The sequence below is a fragment of the Marmota monax genome, unplaced genomic scaffold, assembly GCF_021218885.2.
Source record: "Marmota monax isolate L192 unplaced genomic scaffold, Marmota_monax_Labrador192_F-V1.1 WCK01_AAM20220418_F8-fsc00106, whole genome shotgun sequence".
NCBI lineage: Eukaryota > Metazoa > Chordata > Mammalia > Rodentia > Sciuridae > Marmota > Marmota monax.
The window spans coordinates 6627809-6650508 of record NW_026695218.1 but is presented as its reverse complement, the minus strand read 5'-3'; the positions used below and the strand labels follow the sequence as shown (position 1 = coordinate 6650508).

The 22700-nt window shown below is 40.7% G+C and overlaps 2 protein-coding genes and 1 long non-coding RNA gene across 3 annotated transcripts in view; 1 reads left to right on the top strand and 2 right to left on the bottom strand.

The window, feature by feature from the left end:
- The window catches only part of LOC131423735 (uncharacterized), a 33694-nt gene extending 14961 nt beyond the window's left edge, over positions 1–18733 (bottom strand). The window contains exons 1-3 of the long non-coding RNA XR_009225673.1: positions 18664–18733; positions 15066–15182; positions 14302–14414 (exon numbers count right to left, since the gene is read on the bottom strand). This is a non-coding gene — a long non-coding RNA (uncharacterized LOC131423735). The remainder of the gene's footprint in view (positions 1–14301; positions 14415–15065; positions 15183–18663) is intronic.
- On the bottom strand, positions 312–7528 carry LOC124084898 (polyamine-transporting ATPase 13A3-like). The gene has a single exon (XM_046432345.2). The coding sequence runs from the start codon at positions 7305–7307 to the stop codon at positions 3537–3539; it is 3771 nt and encodes a 1256-aa protein (XP_046288301.1). The 5' UTR covers positions 7308–7528; the 3' UTR covers positions 312–3536.
- Positions 10056–17004, top strand: LOC124084899 (uncharacterized protein C2orf78-like). Its single transcript, XM_046432347.1, has 3 exons — positions 10056–10152; positions 13501–14262; positions 15089–17004. The coding sequence occupies exons 1-3, from the start codon at positions 10056–10058 to the stop codon at positions 17002–17004; spliced, it is 2775 nt and encodes a 924-aa protein (XP_046288303.1).
- Positions 18734–22700: the final 3967 nt, after the last annotated feature.

Sequence of the window (22700 nt, the reverse complement as noted above, 5' to 3'; positions counted from 1 at the left end):
AAAAGTTGACATACTCCAAGCCATATCTTTATACCACCAAACATTTCACAATCCCTCTTAGCTAAGAATTATCCCACACACAACCAGCAAAAAAAAATTATATTCCACAATTAGCAGTGTAAGAGATGGGAAAAATAGGCCTGTAAATGCAATATTTATCTTTATTTATGAGCAATTTTTTCTATATATGCGCTTCTCTTCTTGTGGGTTCTTGACATCGTGAATCACACTATCTACTCACTGTCTCTAAAGAAGTCCAAAAATTAAATAAAGGTCCATTGACAACTAACAGGATTTTTTTTTTATGAAAATATTATTCATTTAAATTTTTATTTTGAATAGCTTCAATCAAAAAGGATTTCATAAGGTTATTTACAATGCTGAATGTACAATTATGAATGTACGTCTTTTTGACAACAGGGTACCATTCTTGAGCAGCAATACAATTTTAAAAATATAAAGATGCAGTATCATTTCCGATATAAAGTTATTTTAAAAAAACCAAGGTCTTAGGGAATTCACAAATCATAACAGAAAGTAACTATTTAATTAATTTCATGTGCACATAATTACCAAATCTTAATACATTAAAAATATGTGTAAATGCCCATAGACTGTACAAAAATTAACATCCCACTTTGTTGAAAGTTCCCAACCACCTCCCACCATAAATATATAAAAACCTATTTCAGATATGTCAAAATTACATGCATGAATTATTAGAATTTTTTCTAAAGCCTGCATTTTGCTCTTCACTGGATGTTGTTATCTATAGCTGCACTTTGGGGACAAACTACATGAACACTGATATATTATTTGCCATGCCTTTGAAACTGTGCAGTACTTTCATCAACATGGGAAACAAAATAAATGAGTAAAAGCTGCAATAGTTGTGTTTAAATGCAAGTGCAATTTGGAAAGCTTTCGAATTTAAGGATTATAAAACTACTATAAAAAGTATTTATTTTTTTGTTGGCTTAGCCACTTTTATTCAAGCATTATTTGCAGCATTGCTTTACAGCAGTTGGTGCTACAAGATAGAAAACATAGTTACCACTATTTATATTTGAGGGAGAAAGAAAAAAATTTCAACAACCCTGAGGGAGACACACATTAAAAATCTTGTTATTTATTTAAAAAGTTAAAAAGTTACATATCATTATTTAACAATTACTTTCCTGGACATTTCTGTCCTTTATGTGCATAAATAAAATTTAAATCGGCAATATTTATCAATCTTAATACATCAAAATAATATATGTACAGATTTTTAAATTTAGTTCTGTATACACTCAAATAATTTAATGTAAAATTCAGAACCAAAATTACTATGTAACGGTGACCTACAGAGAGGGCTCAGTCTACCTATGGCACTGAGGAGGACCCACACCTGGATTCAGACATTCTGCAAATACATTCTGAACTTGAATAACCTACCCTGTTTATGTTCACTCTAACTTCCTACAAATGCTTTTCCACCTATCTAAAACGTCATTCCCTGGAAAACAGTATGAACAGATGAGATATAAAACCCTTACTAACTCTAAACATTAAAAGGGGTGTGCGTGGTCAAAAATAGTTCTTTATGATCATGCTCTTAAAGATGTTAAATACAATCTGATAACTGGATTTTTAATCTCCTACTTAGCAATTACTTTGTTTATATGCTTCAGTCTTTAAACCAAAGAATACAATTTACAATTCTAGAAATCACCAAAGAATAACACTTGAGTATATTTAAAATGAATATGGAAATTATAAAACAATCAAGAGATTTAAGTAACTATAGAAAACAGTGCTAATTCACAGCTCAAGAGGTCTAAGATGCATAGCTTCATAGAATCATTCATGGAACAATTGTTCTTATCATCTAATGTGTATTAATATCTTATTATACATTTTGATGGAAAACTTCGATTATATTTTTTGTAAGAATCATCAGTGGCAACAGCAATAACAGTGATCCTGAGTGTAACTTGCATTTTTCTACAGTTACCAAACACCATTCAGGTCTTTGCAGCATAAAGAATGAGAACCATTTGGTTCTACACTTCCAGATAACATTTGGTAGATTGGTAAAAATGTACTGGGAAAACAATGATCAGCTAAAAAATGATCAGTGGAAAGCACAAGTATGTGATTAGTTAAGAAAGCACATAGAATATTATATTGTTTTAATAGAGTAGGGTGTGTTTTACAGTTTCCTGTGTCTGTCATAACTGTGGGCATTGCCAAACTGCTGAATCCTACCTATAGATCCATTTTAAAGTTTACTTTAAATTCCTGAAAAATTTGAACATTAATCAAGCAAAACAGAAAGGTGAAAAGTAATTTCCTACATTTCTTACGGCTCAATGAATGTCTAGTCTTTATTTCCTCATTTTTTTTCCTCCCAGAAATTGCTACACCAGGTATGTTTATTTACAGCAAAGTAGGTATGCTTTGACCTCTGGCGCCACCTAATGGCATAACAAGCTCTCACCAAGTTTACATCACTTTGGAAAAAAAAAATAGCAGTCTCTCAAATCCAATACTCATTATTTTTTAAGCCTTATTACTGATAAGAGATACACCTAATCTTAAAAAAAATCTTTCAAGGTAAAATTCAAACACAAAAAACAAAATTCATTATTATCCTATGTCTTTAGATAATTAAAAAATTGGAGAAAATTTTTAAAAAAATTAAATAATACAGATCCTGAAGGGGGGGAAAAATGTATGTTGAGATGTTAGACAGATCTACATTTACTTCCAAAAGAAATCATCTTTTTCTAGTAAAAAAGGTTTCACAACATTTAAATGAAGCAAAACAATTAGACCACTGACACTAGACAGAGAAAAACATCCACTTAACAGTTTTGAGGGACATCTTAAGAAGGCAGTGAAGCACCTTGCCGATTAGAAAAATAAAACCCAGGCAGTTTGTACAGAAAATATAACACCATACAGAGGAATTACCTGAGTTGTTCTATAAGCAACACTATAGAAACCCACTACTAATTCTAAACTATCAAAGAGAACTGGTGTAGGTTTACACAGAATTCTTTGGGAGAAATATTGGAATAAAATGAAAACAGGCTTTCAACCTGTTTTCACTGGAGGCTAATTAACACCCATTTTATTTTTAATGATCACAAACTTAGGGCCTGTATATAAACATAAACTTTTTCTAATAAGAGGGTTGTGAAAATAAAGAGGCAAACTAGTTCCAAAAGCTAATGTCTAAGTATCTACCAAACGCCAAATTTCTCTTGTACCTAATATAAAGAGTATGACTAAGGGTAACAACCAAAATTCTGGAAATGTATATATTTGGTTACAGAATAAAGATATAGATGGACTGACAGTTAATTTCAACCATGAGGCCAATACCCTTTTTTGTTTGTTTTGTTTTGTTTTAAATAAGGCTCTTGAATCAGATACTTATCAGAAGGGACATAAATTGAAAGAGTGCCACACTAACATACAGGACTAGAAAATCCTAAAACCATTCCTTCAAATACTGCTATTAGCATACCACTGAGACTAAGTCACTGCTATGTTATGGTGATAATCTGACATGATCCATTCTCCTTCACTAAAGCTTTAGCTTCTGTTGTCGTCTGAGGTTTTGGTGGCCATTCTGGATCAAACAATAGCTCCTGTGCCAGATACATGTACTTTGCCTTTGGCATCTTCTTTCTACATCCCTGGGCCCAGGACAAGCAGCATTTTCCCCATCGATCCACTGATTCCTGTGGTGGCTGTGTGGTGGTGAAGCGATATTCTCCTTGTCTGTCTCGATTGAACACAACTTTCCAAAGGACCATGTCAAGGAAGAAGCTCTCCACCATGATAGACACAAGGGCATTGACAAGAACAATGATGAGCATAGTTACACGCCACTGATATGGTACACACACTATCTGAAGAACCTGGTCAATAGAGGCAACTGGATGCAACATGATGAATAATATGAAAACATACAAAATAATCACAGATACAACAAAAAGATAATTCTTGTAGCAAGGTTGCCTGAAAGGTTTTCCTTTTGAAAAGGCAATTGCTACTATGAGGTACTGAAAACTGGAGATAAAAAACACCGTGGTATTTTCATAATTTTGTATATGGTGTGAATCAGGTTCAGTTTCATTATACATGTGTGAAGAATTCCAATGTGGGTTTCTTGTTGTATTACAAGCATCTGAATATGGATGCCATACTTCATACCAAGGCTGCTGCTTAACCCAAAAAAACCCCAGAGATTGAAATCCAATGCAGATGATTATCTGAGATAAAACAGAGAAGAGTAGGGCCCCAGATATAAGGCCTGAAGGTGGTCTTTGTGCCACAAGTTCCTTCCAGGCAGAATTTAAACTCATTGTAAATACCACCACCAAAATGATTGCCAGATCAATGAAGAGAAACTGGAAGTCTCCTAGGTTACTTAAGATAGAATACAGAAGAGTAACACTGAAGTACTGTATGATGCTGTACAATGCCATAAATTTAAACACACAGAAGGAAGTCATTAAAGCAGCACGGCCTTCCCTTATAAGGTTTGGCACACAGGAAATACTAGGAGTTTTAGAGGTAAACGGAGATGCCACCGAAGCCTCAAGCTCTGATAAGGAAATGCCTCCATGTGCCCCCTTCAAAGCACCACAATCATTTGCACCATCACCACACATCCCAACAAAGTAATCTACATTTTGCAATGCTTCTACCAATTGTGTCTTCTGATCAGGTGCCATACGTGCAAACACAGTGCCATGCAACATCAACTTAGGAACAAGGTCTTGAAAATGCTCCAATATCACTGAAAATGATTTTCCATTCATTGCAAAATGATAACGAGTCAATTGAAGATCTTCTAAGCTATCATGAACCAACTTAATTGGGATAGCCTCAGAGTCAATTGCTGATGAATTACCGCACTGTGTTAGTGAGTCCGCATAATGCCAATTTATCTTGGCAACTTTCCCATCCTTTGGAGGTAATGCTTCAGCAATAATAACTTTATCTTGAGGTAGAATCATTCCACAGTCTCTGGCCACAGAGACAGCAGTCAACATGTTGTCACCTGTGACCATGACAGTGCGAATGTTGGCTTTATGCAAATCTTCAAGTACTGCAGGGGTTTCTTGCTTTAATTTGTTCTGCATTATAATTAATCCCATAAAATCCATGTTGTTTTCAATGGCATCTCTACTAATATTCTGTACTTTATGCCATGTCAGTTTTGACTCCAATTTTCGATGTGCGAGAGCAATCACACGGAAGCCTTGTTTAGTATAATCTTCTAAAACTTCCTCAAAATCAATAGGAACGGTTTCTTGTTTACAAAGACTGGCAATGACCTCAGGGGCTCCTTTCATGTACGCATCCATTTTCTTATCCCCTAGCACCCTTGCAACCACACTCATACGTTGCAAAGCAGAAGAAAATGGGAACTGGCGAACAATTCCTATCTCATAAATAGCTGGAAGTTCAAACAGCTCCATTTCTTGGTTTCCTGCAGGTATAGATTCAGGAAGCAGCTGTTTAGGAGGACGAACCACAGTGGGCATAATTCGATTATGAAGTGCTGTTTCTTCTTCCGTTGCTTCTTCCAGAATCCATCCAATGGCTTCAAACATTTTTAAATCAAGTGGATCACCAGAAAGCATTCCTTCAATTTTTGTAAGTGAATGACAGGTAGCCATACAAGCAACAAACTGAGATTTTACCAACATTTCATTGCAAACATTTTCTTCTGGTAAAAGAAATCGGGCATTTTCTACTCGTTGAATCCCCCAGAGATCTAAACCATCTTCAGTAAGCGTTCCAGTCTTGTCAAAACAAACAAGATTCAGCTGTCCACATATATTTATCCGTTGGGGACTGATACAGAAAATACCAACTTTTTTCAGTCTTCTCTGAGCATACACAATACCAGCAGTCATTGCAGCAGGAAGTGCAGGTGGCACAGTAATTGTAATGATATCAAGAGACTCTATGATTATTACCCCAACTTCTTCCTCATTTAAAATGCTATTGATAATCGTGTAGATGAACCCAATGCCAGCCACTGCCACAAGACACAGCAGAAACAAGTAGGCATCTCTGTAGAGTTTAAAATCAGTTGGTTTGGGATACAATATGGAACGAACAAGCTGTCCTTTGGAAGTACTAAATCCTGTTCGAACTACTATGGCTTTGACGAGCTCTCCAGTGTAGAAACGAGTCTGAATAACAGTCGTTCCACAAAACAAAGTGTGTCGTTTATGTGTTTCTGGACTATATATTTCCTCACCCATTCCTTTTATATCCACTGAAGGATTTGGCAAATTAGTCTTTGTCACTGGAACACTTTCTCCTGTTAACATGCTTTCATTTACAATGCAAGTGCCATTAATAAGTACTGCATCACAAGGCATGACTGTTCCATTTAAAGGAATGACCATCACATCTCCTGGCACAAGGTCTGTAGAAAATATCTCTTCTATTTCTTCATTTACTCTACAAACTGAAACTCTCACAGTGCTGTGAGCTGCCACCATGTCATGCAACATAACATATTGCTTTCTAATGGAATATAGGGAGCTGACAATTGATACTATGGACATAATCACAATGGCTAGAGCATAATAATAGTATTCATCAGTGCTCCACAGTATAACACTGAACAACTGGAAAATGTAAAATGGATTGAGAACCTCTTTAATTAGAAGCTTGAAAACAGAAGGCACTTTCACAGTAATTTCATTTACACCATAAAGCAATTTTCTGCAGGCATGCATCTCTTTTGTCAGTCCCACACCATGTTTTTCATAAATTGATGTACAAGAAACACCTTCATCCAGCCCCTTTAAGAAATCAAAATTGCGAATGGTATCATTCCAGAAATATCTTACACTATGGTGGGTGAAATAACGAATCTGTTGTGTCTGAGTCTGTGAATATTTACTCATCTCATGACTATTCTCTTCAACAGGATTCTCAGTTAAATGAACTGCATGGCCATTTGAAATCTTATCAGTTACAGATTTTGGATTTGAAAATGGATGATTTTCCAGAGAAAGAAAACGAATTTTTGCACAAAACCACATTCTGAATTCATCAGTAGTCCTCAGCAGCACCACTTCACATTCTTTAACTGCAGCTCTTTTACAAGTTGCTTTCACCCGCCACTCAGGCATCCAGTATAGGAGGAGGAGAAGAAACCCACCAGTACAAATCACTCCTAAAGAAACTATGGCAAGCTTCCAGCGACACAAATTATAACCATAAATCTCCATTTCATCTTCTTGACCCTGGTTGATAGTCTTCCTTTCTTCTTTGTCCATATCTACAGTGGTTTGAAAGGTCTTATGCTTCACAACAACTGAAGAACTCCTATGTCCAGACACCAAGATCCTAGGATGTTTCTGACAGATTCGCCACGCTGCCGCACCGTCTCCTCTGCGGCCTCCCGGCCCGAGCAAACAAGAGGCCGCGGGGGGCCGGGCCACCGCTGTCGCCGCCGCCACCGCCTCGCCTCAGCCCAGTCCCATCGCTCTCGGCCGGCGCCGGCGGCCGCGGGTCGCTCGGGCTCCAGGCGGCGCCGCCGCCGCCGCCGCCGCCGCCGCGGGTCGCTCGGGCTCCAGGCGGCGGCGCCGCCGCCGCCGCCGCCGCCGCCGCCGCGGGTCGCTCGGGCTCCAGGCGGCGCCGCCGCCGCCGTCGCCGCCGCCGCGGGTCGCTCGGGCTCCAGGCGGCGCCGCCGCCGCCGCCGCCGCCGCCGCCGCCGCCGCCTTGGGTCGCTCGGGCTCCAGGCGGCGCCGCCGCCGCCGCCGCCGCCGCCGAGCGCTGCGGCTCAGACTGAGGAGAGGGAGGCGCCGCGGCGGAGCCCGGGCCGGGCCGGGCGCAGGGGCGTCCGCGATGTGCTCCTCGGCGCCCGCGGCGGCAGCGTGCCCTAACAGGATATTTTTTTAAAAAACAACTTACCACATTTCTGGGTAGGGTGACACATGCCTATAATCCCAGCAGCTTGGGAGACTGAGGCAGGAAGATCGCAAGTTCAAAGCATACATCAGCAATGGCAAGGTGCTAAGCAACTCAGTGAGACCCTGTCTCTAATAAAACATAAAATAGGGCTAGTGATGTGGCTCAGTGGTAGAGTTCAATCCCTGGTAAACCCCCACCACCACAAAAAAAAAAAAAAAAAAAAAAAAAAAAAACAAAGCTTACCACCAAGGAAAATGATTAAATCCCATAGTTGTACTCCCCCAAACCAGCTAGGTACTCATATATATATATTATTACCAATTCAGTCCTGACTGACTTTATGGCATTACAAGAGAAAGTGGTGAAACTAATACTCTCCAGGGGATCAAAAGCAAAACCAATTTAGATGAAGTTGGGCTGAACAGACACACCTCTTCCTTGGGTGCACAGCATAACCACAATGCTTTTTCCACAAGCCTCTCTTTACATGTCTACACAAATCCATCAGGCCCTAAGCAACATAGTGAGACCCTGTCTCTAAAGAAAAATAAAAAGGGCTGGGGATGTGAGGTAATGGGAAAGTGTCCCTGGTTTAAATTCCAAGGACCCGTCCCCACAGCAAAAAAAAAAAAAAAAAAAAAAAAAAAAAAAAAACAATTGCCTCTTTTATTAACACAAAATGAGACCTCAATGAGTTCACTTGTTTCTAACAAAAAGTTAAAATTTAAAAGTCCATGTTAACCTCTCTTTTCTTGATGTTATCCATACTTTTTATGTTCTCTTAATGTTTTAACTTTTCTCCTGGCCTTCCACCCAAACATGCAAGGCAAAGAATGTAAGAAGCCCAAGATTCTATAGAGGCTGTTTGCAAGGGGGAGGAAGTCACAGTAACTGCCACACTGGATTCACTTACATAAGAAGAGAGAAAGGATCCTCAGTGCCTCTCACATATGAAAGAGGCTCATGGCAGAAAGTCTACATGACCAAGGAGCTGTCCTCAGGAAATTATAAGTTAAAGGAGTACAACAAAAATCCAGAGAGGGAAATTTTACAGTCAACTAAGTCTTCCACCTCTCTAGAGTTGCTGCTATTGTTCAGAGTTCATTTTTCAAAGAATCAACTCACAGAAAAAAAGACCCCTGCTTCTGGAAGTCAAAATAAAGTAATATCAATATGTACAAGAATGCAGACTCAAGGCTTGTCCATGAAAAACTGTCTACAATGAAGAGGGGTGGGGGAAGGAGAGCAGAAGAGAGTTACCAGTCTAACCTGGCCCAGCCCAGGCCAAAGAAAGTAGGGATCAGGAGAAACTAAAGAGAATCTTGGGCCACATCATTCCCCAGAGAATGCACTCAAGGAACTTCCCCCTAGGGCTGGGATTGTGGCTCAGTGGTAGAACGTTAGCCTAGCACGCGTGAGGCACTGGGCTTGACCCATGAATAAAATAAAAGTATTGGGTCCATCTACAACTAGGAAAAAAAAAAAAACTTTTTAACCCCTTTCTGAATCCTTGAATACTGCAGTAACTTCACTAATCAAATCAACTTCTGTGGTTCCAGAACCACTATACTTGCTCAACCTAGATGTCTCTTTCTTCCATCTCCAGGGATGTTAACTGCATATGTTAATAGAGTAATGTATCGCTATTACCTCTTATACTGTGAAACATAATTTATAACATATTCATAATATTTTAATGAACATATAAGAGGAACATGGAGATGATATCCCTAACACAAGAGCCTGAAGGAAGGGAGCCATGGGGTGAGCCCATTATGTCCCTCTTGCAGGGCTTCACCTACCAGAACTGAGCCATTTAGTTTCTATTATAACTCTCCTGTCACTTTCTCCACCCAATCAACTCTCTTGTCATTTTCCCCACCCAATCGCACCTTCTCCTTGGGAGTCTGACCACTCTATTGGCTACTTCATACCTTTAAACGGCCAGTTTTGTGACATCATTCTCCCACCAAACCTACTGCCACCTGCTAGAATCTTAGGCTTGCCATGCAGTTGTAAACAAATTTGGATCATCGCAAGTGACCAGTGACCAGTAACCAGTCATTAGAGTGGCCAGTAAACAGTGACCAGTGAACTCCATATTGGGAAACATGCATTCTCTAGCCTCAGCCACCCACACATCCTCTGGGGTGATCTCCTCATCCTTTGTATCTACAATTGATGTGACCTCTTCTCTGACCATGTCAGGTGAGTAAAGAAACTTTTTAAAGTTTTTCATTAGACTTTTACCTGCCTCAATTTACTAATGGAGTCAAAAGAGCTTAGAATAATAGGGGAAAGGATAGAACTAGAAATCTGGACACCTAATTTCATTTGGAATTTGACATGTACTAGGTATAGAACTGGACTATCTTACTCTCTCACAAAATCTGTTTCCTGATTTGCTACATGAGGATAACAGATTGCCCATGTTCTGGTCCCTTACTTTTCTTGCATCTTGAGGGGCATGTTTATAGAGAATGAAATCAGATTTCATGGTTGTGTTGTTTCAACTGAAAGAGACAAATCCTAGGCAGGGTGGAAACCAAGAGGTTTCCTCTGTAACAGTTTCCCTTCACCAAGATTTCTACTTCAGTATTTCAAATTTAGTGCTGTTCCTAAAAGGGACATTCACATATTTGGGAGTTTTCTGTTTAAACTAGCTGAAAAGAGAAATAGGGAGAGAGGAACAGGAGGACAGGGCTGTAAGGAGGCAGATGTTCTTGGGAAAGCAAGTTTGTGACTGTTTAAGCACAAGGCAACAGGAACTCGGTGGAGGAAGAAAATATAAAAATAAAGGAGAAGAAAATGTTTGAATAATAGAGATGAAGAGAATGATGTTCTCGAGAAAAAAGAGGTGGGTTGGGATGGATGTGGAAGAAAAGCAAAGATTTTATTTAAACCAACAGACAGCATAGATTGAATCTTCCCAGAGGCTGGTTTAGAGAATGTTTAGATTAACAGACCAGCAAGGAAACTAAGACTTGAATTAGGGTATCACTGGGGTAAGCAGGTTATCAGAAAAGTCACACTTGGCTGTTACAGTTTTTCTATGATCTCTTTCAACACAGATGATGTTGACAGTTTGAACATGAACATGTTAGAAGTATGTTTTAGAAATTATTCTTCCTCCAAACATGCCAAGGAAAGTGGTTCTAGACAGAGCTGGGGAAATGGCATTTTCCATGTCCTATTTTGTTCTGATTTTTAAACTACAGGGATTTCTAAAAAATGTTTTGTCCAAACCTGCATCAGAAGGACACATTCCTTGGTGACATATAAGCTGTCAAGATGAAGCTGTTTTCCATCTTTACAACGGTTTTTTTTTTTCTAAAACAGACAATATACAAATAGTCATTGATGATTTCTAAATCTAAGAACCGAAAGAAAGAACTATATAAGAATAAAAATTCAAGCTCACACCTCTAATTCCAAGTTTATTTAAATAATTATGTGAAGACTTTTTGTTTTGTCTACATTTCAAATAATTTTTCGGGGCTGGGGTGTAGGGTAGATCAAACATTTTTGTATTAATTTTGTTTTAATATAAAAGGGAGAAGAAAATATCAGAATAAAAGACAAAAATTGTTTTAAATTTGTTATTTTATTATACTGTGATGGTTTTCTCAGACTTTAGGGACAAGATTTTTCTCTAAATGTGATAATAAACTAGGCTTCTATGATTTTGTTAAAGCATTTTTTCTGTTTTTTTTAAATAACCAAAAGGATTATCAGAAAATGTGTTTATATTAATTGAAATATCTACCTAGTGGAATTAATGTCTTTTATTTGGTGTTGGTAATCCTTAGAGGAAGAGAAACAAGAACAGTAATGAAATTACTTTACACTTATTGTTTTTTTCTCTAGTATGTACAAAATTTCTTGTGTCCTTCCTTCTGTCCTCCTTTCCTTCTTCTTTCCCTCACTCCCTCCATTTCTCTCTCTTTCCCTCCCTGCCTTGCTCCTTATGCCTTCCTTCCTTCCTCTCATTCATTCTTTCTTTCTTCCTTTCTTCTCTTCTTTCCAGTTCTGAGGATTGAACACAGGGTCTCATGCATGCTAGGCAAGCATGCTACCACAAGCTATATCTCCAGGATATTTTATTTGTTTTCTCAGATAGGATCTTGCTGAATTGCCCAGAGTGGCTTTGAATTCCTGGTTTCCTGCAATCCCACTGCCTCAGGCTCCCACATGCTGGGACCAGAGGCCCACCACACCATGCCCAGATTCATCATGGGTTTTGGCTTTAGTTTTCGCTTCTCCACGTGGCTACCCATCTGTTCACTTTACTTAAATTTGTGTTCACTTTACTTAAAATTACACACATTTTTAGTATAGTTTCTCTGTCTATATGTACTACTTGAGAATGCAAACTCACCTTCAATTATGAGCTTTGTTTTGATTAACAGTATTCACTAAAATCAAAGAGAAACATTCATAATATTGTATGCATGATCACAGAACTCATTTCTTAGCAAATTTGATATACACTCACTTTTGCTACATATACATATGTTCATTACTATCTAGTCATTCCTTTTAGTTCTGAGCTGGTTTTGACTTTTGCTTCTATCTTTCCAGAACATACTGTAACTCCCTCCAAATGAAACTTTTTGTAATATCTATTTATTAGTTGTAGTTCAACACAATACCTTTATTTTATTTATTTTTACATGGTGCTGAGGATTGAACCCAGGGCCTCGCATGTGCTAAGCAAGCGCCCTAACGCTGAGCCATAATCTCAGCCCCCACATGAATCTTATGTAATATGACACTTTTATTCATGGATGAATTATCACTGTTGGTATTGTTATAACCACACTAAAGATGAGGAACCTGAAGCTCAGAAAGTTTCAATTTCTTTCAAGAAGCATTTCTTGAGAAACTGAATTTCAGGTAGTCATTTTCATGTAGGATCAGCAGTTAGGCTGAAAGAGGGCAAAGAATGACGCTTAAATTATCATTTGGATGATAAAACTGAACTCCAGGAAATATGATGTGACCTGGACAAACAAAAGGAGATACTAAAGATCACTGTGGTGATATCAGTACGATTTTCTATGAACAGGGAAAAACAAATTTCTGTTTCTCCAGATTTCTGGTCTTTGGAACAAGAGTCCTGGCCAGGGAGTAAGTTTCCATAATCTGTTGCTGATTTTGAACAAGTCGGTCTCACTTCCCTGACCCTTGGAGGACTCATTTGGTAACTGGTAATGTTGGGGTTTTCTCTGAGTTTGAAAATGCTTCAGTTCTAGGGCAAATTCAGGAGTCAATACTAGTGCAGGCTCAAAGGAAAGGTAAGACGGGTAGAAGGATGCTTTTAGGGAACAATGTGTGAAGCAGACCACTTGGGACTTCTGTGCCCAATTTGAGAGAAAAGGCAGGTAATCAGAAGAGTACTTGCAGCCATCCTAAATGGAGTGATTTGGGGTCTCTCAATGATTATTGGAATGAGGGCCTTCCTGATTACTACAACATTAAGATGTCATTATTCCTCGAATATTGTAAGAATCTGCCTGTCTCATCAATATTTTCACCACCCTCTTCTTCCTACAGAAAATTTCCAAAATTCTTCTTTACATGGAAATGCTGATTCTCTGCAGCTCTCTCTTCCTGTGGTGACCAATGCAGCTTCTGGGACAGGAAGTGTCTGCAACTTCTCCAGAGCCTCTGCTCCAGCTGCCACTTCAGCATGGTTACTGCCCTCAACCTGTGGCACCTCCTTCCAGCCACTCATGGGCAGTGCCTACCTTTATCAACATGCTACCACAGCCATGGTGTCTGGGGTTACTGGCCAGAACCAGACTCCCATGGCACCTGCCCCCTATCCAAGCATTTCTGAGTGGTATATCCCAGGAAGTGCTGAAAAGAGCTCATCTTCACTCGGGGACTTTAATCTGACTGTCACTGACCAGAATACAGCAGATTCTTCCCTATCTATGATATCCCAGTATGACAAAACTTCCGAAGCCAATGTCATGATCCCCGGGTATCCACTACTGTCTGGTAGGCTCGTCCAGGTGACACTATCTCAGATTCCAAATCAAGGACATTGCCTCTCACTACCCCACCAAGAAGGAAGCCAGGTCTACTACTATGATCAAAACTCTCTGGGGACTCTGCTCTCTGGAGAACATTGGCCCTGCCTGCAATCCTATGGCTCTGTGCCATATGCAGGAATTTGTGCCGCTGCCCCTCAACCAGAAATGGTGACAGTGCTGAAGGAAGTTCAGCCCACAAATGTCCTACCATCAGTCCCTACACCTGTGATCTACTACTCTGTGTCCACTCAAAGTATAGAAGGAACAAATTTTCAAGGTGAGTACAAACAGCAAAAAGGGGAAGGAATAAGATTACCATTCGAAAGGAGGGTCCAGTTTTCAGCTGGTAACTGTGAGTCCACACATCCCTAGAATTCAAGTGCTGAGATTTTAACCACAATCTTGTTCGGCAGTCCCCATTTTCAGACTCTGTAAGAGAAGCATGCAGCACACCATAATGGCCACCCATGCGTTTAAGAGACCTCTAGGACCCAAGACCCCCGTCCATGCCCAGCTATGAAACCATGGCTGGCGGATAAGGGTCCTGCACTCAGTCCAGCTACATAACCACACTATAAATATATTTCCCTAATTTTATTTTGGTTTAGAGAAATACATCAACACATACCAGGGTGTGACAATTTAATTGTTCCTTAATTGACTGAAGGATTTAACCTCTGTATGTAGAGATGCTGTCCAAAGCAGGAGTCCAAAACCCCTGACCTTTCACACTGATTTCATGAGCAATAGCTCCACCCTCTCCTAGTTCATGGTGTTAAGAGTTCTTACATTCTGGGGAGAGTGGAGAGAATTGAGAGGCCCCTATATGAGAAAGAGAGACTTCATGAAACAGTTTTTCGGTGTTTCCCACAGACGAGACAAGTGCTCTACCAAAACCCATGCTGCCATGGTGATGAACCAGCCCAAAAGTAAGACTTCAAGGGATCACCTGTAACTAATATGCAACTTTTAACAGATACCTGTCAGTGGTCCTTAAAAAGAGCTAATAGAAATGCTTTCTCCACCGTAGGTGGTTTCCCTGAATAGTGTGTTTCTGGGAAGGGGGAGCATCCTACTTACCATCGTCCTTGATTCCTTTGCAGGGATGGAAACTTCCCTAGGGATGGAGGCTTCCTTGGGATTGCAACCTCCAAGTCAGACATTTTGTCTGCCACAGCCTCCAGAATTCCCATACATCTGCAATAACAGAAAAGGCCAAATAATTGAGAAAAACTCACAAACTGAACTTGGGGACATTTCCACAGTAACTCCAATCCAGAGTTCTACTGATTTTTTGGCATTGCCTCCAAATCAAAGCCAGGAACAAACAGAGATTAAGAATTTGTGTGAGATTAACACCATGCTCTCAGAACCACTGGATTCCTACCAAATTGCCATGGAGAACCAGGATCCTCCACTACTCCCTTTAGACATCCCTGAAATCAACCAGCTTCTGGCCTCCATTGGTCCTCTGGACCAAGAAGAGAAGCCACATTCTGAAAATATCCATCTAGAAAGGAATAGCCTGAGTCTTGAGGGCCAAGGCACACTTGAAAATGGGATTGAATTTAGCAGTGGTTTTGCAGACCTCACTGCACTGCTGGGGGATACTCAACTTCCTGAGCTTTTCAGTTCCTTAAAAGACTTTGACCAACCTGAAAGTCCCACAATAACAAAATCCAATGACACCAGAGCCATCACGGTGAATCAGGGTCAGGAAATCACAAGCGCCTTAAAGGGTCCTAGTGAGCCAATGAGGAAGAACAAACATAAAGCCTCAGAGTCTCCTGATGGAACTCCTCAGGCCAAAATGCAGCCAAGGGACCAAGAGTGCACATTGGAAGGAGAAGTTGCTCACAGGGATGCAGACAGTAGTAGGGCCCCTGTGCACACAGCCAAGCACTCTATCAGCAAAGCTCAGGAAGCTGCATCCAGCAGGAACAGCAAGGCTAAGGGCCATGGGCAGGAAAAGACCAAGAGGACCAGAGAAAACAACTCCAGGAAAGCCGAGGAGAAGAAGAAGCCAGGCAACAAAGTCAAGGCAGAAGAGAAGCCAACTCTGCTCAAACTGAAGAGGAAGAAGAACCAACCTGAGCTTTGCCAAGAGACCTTTAAAAAGCCTCGGAGCTGTCTCGGCATGCACATGCTGGAGTCGGTGCAGGTTTTCCACACACTGGGGAAGAAGAATGATAAGAAAACTGGGCTCTCTTCCTCCCGGGCCCCGGGAAACTCAGGCAGTACCCAAGACCCCCGTCCATGCCCAGCTATGAAACCATGGCTGGCGGATAAGCGTGCTGAGAAATCACAAGTCAAAGCCCAGAACCCAGATATCAGCGCTAAAGGAGAAGGTCCCGCTCCATCCATTTATGAGCCTCCACCACCTGGGAAGGTTAAATTGGTACCTTTGCCTTTTCTGACCCTGGAGAAACCTCCACCTCGACCAGTAATCAATAGGAGGCCACAGTCTCTGGCTTCACGGAGACCCACTGGGGCTTACCCTGCCCAGCCTGGCCCTGCTAGCTCAGCTCAACCCATGGCAGTCAACCAATCCCAACCAGCTACTGCCAACCTATCTTGGATGCGTCCTGCCAAGCCAGCTCAGCCTGTTTTGACCCATGCCATTCAGTCAGGTGTGACCACTTCTACCCAGGCTACTGTCCCTCGGTCTGCTGCTTCTGTGCCTGCACCTTACAAAACATCATCTTGCACTTCTCTCCAGTGGCAACCCGTTCCCACTGTTGGGACCAAGCCCCAGTCACAACTGCCCAAGCCTCAAAACCAATATCTACTCCAAGACTTTGCGTTACAACCAATTCCATGGAGGAAACCCAATGTTCCTGGGCAAGTAATATCAACTCCCATCACCAAACAGCAGAGGCCAGAGCGGGAAGCCATGAAGAAGAAGGCTCAACAAGAGCGGGAGAATGCTGCCAAGTACACTGCTTTGGGGAGAGTGCAGTGTTTCATTGAGAGGGAAAGAGAGATGGAGATTTCTCGCTACTATGGCTACATAATGTAAGAGCGGCTGAGATCGGTGGTACCTCTTAGGGACCAAATAGTTTTCCACATGTATATAGATAGAGAGATATACATTTATTTATTCTCATAAACATTCAATGTTTAATAAAATTAAATTAATAATGTAATATAATAATATAAGTATACATAATAAAGAGGCCTTTTAGTACCACTGAGAATTGATAGAAAATAAAGAGGCCTTTGGGTACTACATGGGTACCAAATAGTGTTGCACATATATACATAGATAGATAGATACATACAAAATTATTCATTTAGACACAGTTCAAAATGTAATATAGTTGAATACAGAAATGCTATAAGATTGATTAATAGGTAAATAATAGAGAGGCTTTATGGTATCATTTGAATACCAAATAGGTTTCTACATATATAGAGTTACATAGATACAAAGTTATACACTGATACGTTTTTAAGTGTTAAGATAGTTGAATAAAGATATGTAATAGAATAGTTTGAGAGATAAGTTATAAAGAGACTTTTTGATATGCTTGGGGATTACATAGTTTTCTACACATATATAGATACAAATTTTTATAAATATGTAGATATGTAGGCACAAATTTATTCATTCTAATACATTTAATACAATTTAATAAAATTGAATGAAGTAATTTAATAGAATTTATTAATAGATAATGTAGAGTCCTTGTGTTACCACTTGGCTACAAACCTTTTTCCTCATAGAGGTATAAATACGTACTCATTCCAATATACTTTTAAAACAATAACGTTGAATAAAGACATGTAGTGGAATTGATTAATAGATAATAAACAGGACTTTGGCGTTAGAATGGCTGTTAAGTGTGGTTTTGTTTGGTAGAGGTGTGGATCACAGCCTGCATGAGAAGAAAGTTGGCCAGGAGAACAGGGGTAAAGGCTAGGAATGGGGAAAAGAGGAAGGCATATGATACAGCACTAGTAAGGCAAAAAGAAGAGAGATGTATGGGCTTACTGGAAGAATCAGGAATTGGCAAAATGGCTGACCAATAACACAATGTTTGAAACTAGGGTTAAAATGATGAAATGTGAATCAAGTTGAAAATGGTAGGAGATGGGTTCAGGTTGACCAGAAGAAATGCAAAAATCTCTCAACTCTCATGCAGAATGGCCTAGGTCTTTTGACCTACCAGAAGGCATTTTACAAAATAAGATTCAGGACACATCTCCACCATGTTTGGGTCCCTGAAGATCCTAGGTGGGAAAGGTGGATACAAAACACGGGGACTCTACCAGGGGAGCCGCAAGGGTTCACAGCTATCCTGAGGGCAGCTGATAACCTGGGACTTGGCCTAGTGAACTGCAGCAGCATGAGGCCCACCCAGAACACGGCCTGGAATAAATCACCATTGACTCAACAATCATGCACCAGGGCAGCAGAGAGGCACTACTTCAATTAACCTTCTCACACAAGGTCAGTATCACTCGGTGACACTTTACTAATGATCTACTGCTCTAGGATCAAATTGTATGCAGAGAAGCAAAGCCTCAATCTGAGGCCTGTGGCCTGGAGACCTCAGTGTTGACAAGGCAACCTGGTCTGTCCCACAGGCAGCCAACCTGGCTTTCAGAGCACAACATATAGAGGTTAGGGTAGAGGGTAGAGGAGAGAGATCACAATTGAAAGGGGGATACATACTGAACTGAGAGTCCTGCCAAGTTCTCCTCCATTGATTCTGGCAAGCGCTGTCTTCAGGGACCATTACCATGAACCAAAGCTCACAAGAAAATAATCACTCCTTGGCTTCCATCTCCACCCAACGCAAGCACAGTGCGCATGCACAAGGAGCAACCTGCCAACAGCTGCAGGACCCAGCAGCCCCAACAGCTTTCCATTCCCTCAAAATTGCCAGTCACCATCTTCACCACTCTTCCCACAGGAGACATCGCCTTTTCCCACATTTTGGAAACTTCCAGAGATATTTAACCCCAAAATGTATGTATCACAATTTGTTAAATTATCTGACCTGCAGATTTGAAATGTAACCTTTATGACATATTAAATTCCTATGTGTATTTGCATTCTTCTTTGTAGAATTTGCCTGGCTTTCTTGCTTTTCCTATTTATCAGGTCTCTGGGATATTTTTTATCATGTGTTTCATTTTTTTTAATTCATTATTCTTTCTTTTTAGATATTATCTATTATGTTCATTCATGTTTTCCCTTTTAGATTAGTCTTATTTTGATTTCTACCATCTCATCTAATTTCCACTTATGTTGTTCTTTTTTATTATGAAACATAAAACTTAACATTTCAACCATTTTTATGTGGCTAACTCTATAGCATTAAGTACATGCACAATGTTGTTCAAGCATTATCCACTATCCAAATCCAAAACTTTTCACAATCCCAAACAGAAAGCTATATCCATGATATAATTTTCCATTCCCCTCTCAGGTTCTGTCCTATTTTGCATTGCCTGGCCTTCTGTTTTTTAGCTAGTTTTGAAAGAGTGGGCTACCATCTGTTGTGCTTAGGGGGTTCTTTTCTGACTTGTTTTCATCGTCTGAAAGAATGCTATTCTCCTGTTTCTTAGAATACCTTTATTTGGGATTTGGTTTCCTTCTTTTCTTGCTATGCACTTTTATGCAAAATTCATTTTCTTTGTAAAAGCATGGTTGAGGATAGAGTTTCTTATGTGATGGAACGGCAACTTCCACCTCTCCTTCCTCCACCTCTTCTTCTTCCCTCCAGTTCTGTCCCTCCCCATTCTCCCTTTGCTCTCCTCCTTCTCCTCCTCCTCTTCCTTCTTGAAGTATTAAAAACATGTCAACTTATTTTCTAAAATTTTCTGGCTGTTTCCACACGGAGGTTTATCCTTTGTGTCTATTGTTCCTCCCAGCGATTTCTCCTCTGGGTGAGGCCTTGTCCTGAAAAGGAGCATTGGCTGTTCATTTTTCAAGAGAGTTTAGGGGCTGGACAGCGTCAGCCCTTCCGATTTGAATGTGGGACATTTGTACTTACAGCTGCTCCTCAGTATCCACAGAGAATTGCACCCAGGACCCCTCACAGACACCAAATTCCACAGAGTTGAAGAGAGACTGCACACATTCAAATGATCTAAATCATCTCTAATTACTTATCGTAACTACAATGTAAATGCTATGTAAATAGCTGTTGTACCATATTGATTATACATCGTATAATACATATTGTAGGAGACCTACTGCACTCACTTTGGGGTTGGCCAGAACCCCTCTGTTTCAGCTGCTCTTCTCCTGCTGGCCCACAGGGCTTTGCAGGAATGCCTGCTGGAGCCTTGAAAGCCTCCTGTCTCCCATTTCCTCTGCTGCAAGTGCTGCTGCCAGGCAGGTCTGGTGCCTCCTGCTGGTGGTTTGCCCTATCCTCTTGTTCTGAGGTTCCTAGGGAACACTGTGTTCTCTACTTTTGTGGTAAATGCTACTCCAGGGTTTGGCTTTCTTTCATCTATTTACATGGCCTCTAGGCCAAATGTGTCTTTTTCTTCTCTTTGTTTTAGGAGACTCCAAACTGCACTGCTGCCTGCATGTTTCTGAAATCTTGATGGATAACATAATTATTTTAAATTGGGGATATTGCAGGTTTCAGTTCCCTGAAGCAGAGCTTCGTTTCCCCCAGACTAGTTAAGACTCTGAGGCAGACTGTGAGTCACCTGTAACGACCATGGCACCTGGTGTCTTTGCTTGCTATGTTGGTGTTTGAGTGAGAAGCAATCTCAAGGTTCGTGGGGGAGGGACATCTGGCCACAGGAAAAGGGAGTAGTCTGCTGGATAGGTGGAGAATGGGGACATGGCTTCTAGTCTAAATGTGTCTTTTTCTTTTCTTTGTATCTTCTTTCTGAACACATCAGAGAAGGAATCTCCTATTTGCTCTCCTTCCCCTGTGGGTGGGGGTGGGGTGTCGGGTCTATACACAGTTTCCTTGTCTTCCATAGGGTCATCTTTCCAGTTGTCCAGGCCAGAAATCTTCGACATTCTTTGACTCCTTTCTCTCTCTCCCAATTACACACTTGGAATTTTAGTAAATTTCATCTACCCTCTCTTCATATCACATCTAGAACCTACCCACTTCTAACTCCATTCCCCGATTTCTGCTCTAACGTAATCCCTAACCATTTACTGCCTTTCTCTATCCATGATAGGGGACATACACATTTTCCATAAAAAGACCGATAGATGGTAAATACATAACTGTCTGTGAGCCAGATTGTCTCTGTCTCCACAGCTCCACTCTGCACTTGTAGCATGAACGTGGCCATGCAAAATAGGAGAACACATGGACATTAGCTCTGTTTTAATAAAACTTTATTCACAAAAACAGGCTGTACTGCTTCACAGACTCTGGCTCTGCCTGCTCCACTGCTATGCTCCCTTTCAATCACTCCAGTCCAGACCCCCTGAGCCCACCTGCTGTTCTAAGCCTAAAAAACACTCCTCACCTCCTTCAAGCCTCTTCTCAAATTGTACCTTTCAAGGAGGCTTTGTCTGACTACACTCTTTGAAACTGCAATCACCTCTCAGGGTTTCTCCCTTCCTTCCATCTGATTCCCTTCACCAGGGACCACATCTCCTACAGTGTTGTGAACCTTTCAATACACTGTGTAATTTAATTCTTTGTTGTCTTTGTGGTTTAGACTTTCCATCACTCCCTTGCCCGTCAATTCCTAAAATGTAAGACCCTTGAGGGCACAAAATTTTCTCATATGTTGTTCATTTCCATGTGTCCCATGTCTTAAACAGTGTCTCAAAAATAAGAGCTGATCAGTACATGTTTGTTGAGTGGCATATACCCCAAGGGCTTAAAATCAGCATACTATACTAATGCTGACACATTCATGTTTACAGCAGCTCAATTTATAATAGCTAAACGATGGGACCAACAGAGCCCTTTAAAAGATGAATGGATAAAGAAAATGTGGTATCTATATACAATGGAATATTACTCAGTGATAAAGAAGAATGAAATCATGGCATTTGCCAGTAGATGGATGGAACTGGAGACTGTCATGCTAAGAGAAATAAGCCAATCCCCCAAAAGCCAAAGGCTGAATTTTCTGTGATATGCATAGATGCTAACACAGAATGTTGGGGGATGGGGGAGGGAAGAGCAGAAGTTCATTGGATTAGAGAAAGAGGAATGAAGGGATGGAAGAAGGTGGGAATAGGAAAGGCAGTAGAATGAACTGGACGTAGGTTTTCTGTGTTCATGTGTGAGTACATGACCAGTTATCTTCACCCCACAAACAACCACAAGAATGGGAAGTTAGAAATACGTGGGTTGGGCAGCTGAACACTGAGACCAAGGACTAAAGTTGAGAGACTGAAAAAATGCAGACCACCCAGGCACTGCTTATTTCTCCAGCTCTGACCCGCTGTTGTACCAGGGGTCTAATCAGGCCTGTGACTGTCTCCCTTCTGAGCAGACCACAGGACTCATCTAAACAGCCTTCCTACACCAGCTCCTCTCCAGGTGGCCAGACAGAAGTTCCAGAACAGGACTGTCTCCTGGGACATTGACTCAGCAGACAAGTTCATTGGTGGCAGGGCTGCCACTGTTGGTGTGACCAGATCAGAGGCTGGTTTGGAACTGTATTTAGAGAAATGATGTTTCTCTAAACTCCTCCCCAAAACCAAACAAACACAAAAGAATGCAAAGTTATACTCCATGTATGCCTAATATGTCAAAATACACTCTA